Genomic DNA, 5757 nt, shown 5'->3' on the forward strand with positions numbered 1-5757 from the left:
TACACTTCTTATTAGTGAAGCACGTACAGTAACTAGACTTTAGTGGAAGAATAATTAATATACACTTCTTATTAGTGAAGCACGTACAGTAACTAGACTTTAGTGAAAGAATAATTAATATACACTTCTTATTAGTGAAGCACGTACAGTAACTAGACTTTAGTGAAAGAATAATTGATATACACTTCTTATTAGTGAAGCACGTATAAATCTTGTTTCCTTGTCTTTTATTTTGAACATAATTTTACTTACTTTCTCGTAGTTGATCTCCATGGTGATTTTGTTGAGATAGCTATCGTCCATTATTGCCAACTTGCAGGCATAGCTCTGGCTTTTTCCCTGCTGTTGGTCAATCTGGCATTGTTTGTAGTACCAGGGAAGTGACCATTGTCCGCTGAGCCCAGCGATGTAGTTGGTGTTGTACAGTGTAGTCATGCGTGGAAGTTTTCTTGGTTCATAATGTACGTTCTTCTGCTCATTGCTTTTTTCCACAATAGCCTTTGAGAAAAACTTGGAATGAAAAACGCTGCTTTCTCTTGAGTCATTTATTTTTGTTTTTTATTTTAATACTAAAATCTTACAATTGTCACTGTGATTACTGTTAGTAAATATTATATCATATTTAATGATAGGTAGAAATAATTTATTACAGCAATTATAAAACAGTCTTAAATTTAAACAACTAGAAAAAACACTTAATATTAAACCATGAAGCAGTAATATTTGTGCAGATTAGTTAATATACAAACATATTCCAAATACGTAATGTAATTATACTGAGATAAACCTGTGTAAAAGTTTAAAATATTTTGACAGAAACAGGTATTCGTATTGTCACCGGTTGTATGAATTAAATGTTATTAATAATTATGTCCACAAAAAATTTGAATATAATATTGTCACTAATAGAAACTAAATAACAATAGCAGATACTGCAACAGTTGTATTTATGCTGACACGGGACGCATGCGTGGTGATCCACAAATGAGCAACATGGAATTTCAACCAATTAAAAAAGCAGACGTTCAAACTGCCACCACTTGTATTGACAATGATATAACTGAGTGGTGTATATTCAAAAGATGGAGAGTATTAACATTAACGACGTCATTTAATTCAGGCAATGCTTTGGATTAAGGCCCAAACAAACGACATTCAAAATGCACCTTTTTTTCAGTCTTTGTAGTTTTCTTACCATTAATTATGAAGAAAATATACCCTACTTACCCAACTAACATAATGATACTGTCTCGGAAAATGTTTCTTCCTAGTTTTATGTTACAAACATTATCTAAGTTAGTTGTTGTTATTAAAAACAACCGAAAATATTATAACATCTATTGCTGTAAAACAATTCTGGTAGGAAATTGAAAAACATGTTATGACTGTACTTACGTTGATAGAGACGTGCCTTTCTTGTGATGTTAAACACTCTGAACCCCAACTGATGTCAGCATTGATGTCCACTTTTTGATCATTAGTTAAGACAGTGTCCAGGAGGAAAACATTTGGTTTCGGGGGAAATTTTACAACGGAGTTGAAACACATCTAGTATATAATATATATGCATATAAATTAACCTCTATCAATGATACATTTAATGTTAAAAACATTTTTTGTGTTCTTCGTCATAGCATAAATATATTAACATAAATGTCATTGTTACTGTATACCCATGACAGCACATTAAATAGAATGAACGCCGTGAATCGAACCCCGCATTTTAACGTTATAAGTCTCAAGCTTACCGCTGAACCCCCAGGCGACATTAATTAAGAAAGATAATTCATAGAAAACATGCTATTTAATAAATAATCCAGTGTTTTCATCCTAAATCTAAAGAGTTATCATCAAGTTATCATACTAATAAGTACTCTTATAAGAGAATGTATATATATATACAAATTTGTTTTTATCAAAATTCACAATCATTAATTAATTTTTGTTCTAAACTTTATTATGTTTTAAGAGAAAATAAAACCTAACCTCTACTGGGTTGGATCTGTATTGTCCAGTTGTTGACGTAAGGAGATGGATTTTGGTCCAGATGGTTCTAAAGTCCAGAGTTCGTGTGTAAAAGAGGTCTAAGACGTTTGTGATAGGGACAGGTCCTTTTCCTTCTAGAACCATAGACCAAACATGTGTCACAGTTGTGTCAATTACATTGGATCCGCTATACTCGCTAGTGGTTCTTGGCAAGTAAGTTTTGGGTCCTGAAAAAACGTCGCTATGGTAGGGTTTGTAGACGCGTGTGAAAGGTAAATTGAGGTATTCATAGGCTTTCTGTAGAATACCGGTGTTTCTTTCTTTTCGATACAGCTGTGGTTCATCTTTCTCCAACATTCGTTTGTACTGGAACTTGATGTTATACTAGGATGAACAAAAGACAGTTAAACACGTTAATTTAAAACTGTAGTGGTAAAAAAATACACAAAACTTTCTCTTAATTAACACTTCAACCACTAAAGAACAATTCAGTGCTATTTGTAAAATATTTTTCGGCACATTGAATATTAATTCATAGGCATTTAAGTACATATATTTTACAAGGCTACAGTAAACATCACGTGGGTTTTAGTAACTGCTTTTACAGCCGTAAATAAAAATAAATATTTTTGATCGCTAAAAACTCTTAAGGACACTCTCACAAAATAGTTATTGGCCAAATCTGGTTTCTAAGTAACGAGTTGTAGAGTAAGGGTTATCGTTGATCATAATTAGCTTACAAAACTAAACAACTAAAACATACACCTACGAGTACACTTGTACAGATATTCAACTTAACTCTTATTTTACATTGATATTTCGATGAATTTGCTACGTGAGAGAACAAATATATGCTGTTTCAATAGGACACTTAAGAGTAATAGCTTTAATCGAGGCGGAATAAACAAAGATATGGGTTCTCACCTCATAGATTGGTGTCTGATGATCTGGTTCTAGCGAAACGACGAATTCGCGGTACTTCTTACCAGGATTACTAATAACCTCCAGAATTCCAGCTAGGTAGCCCTTTTCCTGTGTCGTACGGCTCAGGTGTAGTGGGATGTCAGACCAGATGGTTTCTGCAATTCCTTTAACATGGAGTCCCAGTCCAAATAATTGTCGACCATAAACTTCATCATACTACAATGTTAAATGGCACAAAATATATATGCATATAAATTTGTATTCTTTTGTCAAATGTTCTAGTTATAGTTTTATTAGTGTGATTATGCCATAGTAGAATATACTAATCCGTGAGAAATTAAAAGATGTTAAGATGCTTCCAATATCGTTGTAACTCATGATACGAGACAATCTATAAAGAAGTTACGTAACGAGTTTACGTCTTTGATAAGTATTGTAACACTTAAAGTAGATATTCGAAGACTATTCCAAATCAAAGATTTTCAAAAAATAAAAATATAGGTATAGGTTAAATGTATGGTTTGCTTAAATGAACAAGAAAGAAACGTGCCTTCAGTGGAATTGGTAAAGTCCTGATTGGCAAATACTGTCCTAGGAAGTGTTCTTCTGGTGGTTGACTCACATAGTTCTTTCGAATAAAGGTAGCAGCATCTGACTTGTGGTAGAAGATCTTGGTTAGTTGTGGCTGGATGTTGAGTTGAAAGACGTGTTTTGTTACGTCGACTTGTAAGCTGATGTTTAAAGGAAGAGTCGTGTGGTATCTTCTAACCATCGTGCTTCCGTACATAGTCTGCGCTACAGGGTCCACAATCCCTCCAAAGACATGAGAGGAGTAGTGTATCCTGGGTAACAAGAAACGTTTTTAGAAACTTTTCTTAGGTTGTTGTCTAAATATAAAGAACGTATATAATGTACGATTGAACTTTACTGGAGAATCGGATCTACTCCTTGCTAATCGGTCTAAAAAAACCCTCTTATTTAACAAAAATCACCTATTATAGTTTAAAACTGTGGATAATGTTATCACCGGTCTGTATTGCTTACACACACTTATTTCTCATGATGTAATAGATTCAGTGACTTTCCAGTTTTATTGATAATTTAATTGTTACTGGTAAATAAGTTTGTAAGAAGATAAGGGAAGTGACTCACGTTGGTTGAATTTCTAAAGCAAAGTTTACGTCCCCAGAATAGTAGCCGCTGCTTGGAAGCTGCACATAAATATTTCTAATACGTAAAGACATTATGGTTGGTTTTTGGTTGGAAATGACGACTGGCAGACCTGTTTCTGAAGGTAGTACTTTGAAGGAGCTGGAAGGTAGAATAACCTTAACATAGTGCCATGGTATTCCTGCTCTTACTTGATCTTCAAGTTGTCTGTAAAACTTGATTGCTGCAAATATTGAATTAATCGAACACTTATCAAGATGATTTTATAAAATTAAACTAATGAATTCTGTTAAGTACAATAATTTAACGCATCAGATTATTCATTTGACATCTTTCTATCTATCATAATCTGCTGATTTAAATGTAATTAGTTTATCACTTGGCTACACGTAGCAAGGAACAATACGGAGTGCATGATCGCTATCTTATATACAGACAAAGATAATTAAGTTTAATATTTATCTACAGACTGTTTGCAATATGACAGTCAAGCACTCATAAGATCCTTCATAATGAAATAGGTAGCTTACCGTGCTGAAGCATTTCACTAATATATTCCTTGTCCAAAGTGTAAATTGAAGTTCTTTCGAATAGCTGGAAGAATACGCTGGCCTTCAGGTCTTCAGGTTCACGAAAAACCAAGTTTAACTTGGTCTTAATTTCATCAAATTCCTGCTGCAATCTTTCCACACCGTACTTCCTGGGACCGAACAGGATGGTAGATAATTCCGACAGAATATCACTGTGGGTCACTAATCTGTCCAAGATTTGATCCCAGCCCTTGAATACGAATCCGAACTGCGAAATGCGATGTAAAATTGATAGTGGCATTAGCTTCTAGCAGGTTAGGGAATGGAAACTAATTTTGTAGGTGACTATTTCATATTCAAAATAATAACCACTTTCTTTCATTGTACACGTTCTGATAATTACTATAATTATAGATATTCGAGTTTCATAAAAACAGTTACCAGAATCTATTGAATAGTGTTTAATTTAGTAAAATACAAACACATAAAATGAGTTGTTTTAGAGCAAAGCCGCATTGGGCTATTTGCTGTGTTCATCGCGAGAAATCGAACCCGGGATTTTAAAGTTACAAACCAGTATACTTACCGCTGTATCGAAATTCCAAGAAAAAGTTGAAACATGGATAAAAATTCATTGGAATTTTTGTTAAAATTATTTTAAGGCTTTCTTTCTGAAGAAATCTGGCTTTTAATAACAGGGTTACAAAATACAATTATTATAAAGCTGAAATGTTCGAATTTTAAAATTCTAAAGTACTAAATTTCAATATTAAGAAAAATTAAAAGCCAACGAACAAACGGGGATGTGAAATGAAAATGGTTATCCAAATCAAACTATTAACCAAAAAATAGTGTAAGGTCTGGATCATGATATCAAACCAAAAATAGTGTAAGGTCTGGATCATGACATCAAACCAAAAATAGTGTAAGGTCTGGATCATGCTATCAAACCAAAAATAGTGTAAGGTCTGGATCATGCTATCAAACCAAAAATAGTGTAAGGTCTGGATCATGACATTATACCAAAAATAGTGTAAGGTCTGGATCATGCTATCAAACCAAAAATAGTGTAAGGTCTGAATCATGACATCAAACCAAAAATAGTGTAAGGTCTGAATCATGACATCAAACCAAAAATAGTGTAAGG

At 33.4% G+C, this 5757-nt stretch overlaps 1 protein-coding gene across 1 annotated transcript in view; it reads right to left on the reverse strand.

Moving 5' to 3' along the window:
- Positions 1-252: 252 nt before the first annotated feature.
- LOC106476703 overlaps positions 253-5757 on the reverse strand; it is a gene marked incomplete at both ends in the record, with an annotated part of 13823 nt that continues 8318 nt past the window's right edge. Inside the window, 7 exons of the mRNA XM_022380495.1 lie at positions 253-498; positions 1396-1548; positions 1987-2370; positions 2911-3126; positions 3461-3752; positions 4063-4303; positions 4611-4878. Of these exons, the coding sequence (XP_022236203.1) occupies positions 253-498; positions 1396-1548; positions 1987-2370; positions 2911-3126; positions 3461-3752; positions 4063-4303; positions 4611-4878 (1800 nt within the window). The remainder of the gene's footprint in view (positions 499-1395; positions 1549-1986; positions 2371-2910; positions 3127-3460; positions 3753-4062; positions 4304-4610; positions 4879-5757) is intronic.

Source organism: Limulus polyphemus, unplaced genomic scaffold (genome assembly GCF_000517525.1).
Source record: "Limulus polyphemus unplaced genomic scaffold, Limulus_polyphemus-2.1.2 Scaffold11286, whole genome shotgun sequence".
Classification (NCBI taxonomy): Eukaryota; Metazoa; Arthropoda; class Merostomata; order Xiphosura; family Limulidae; genus Limulus; species Limulus polyphemus.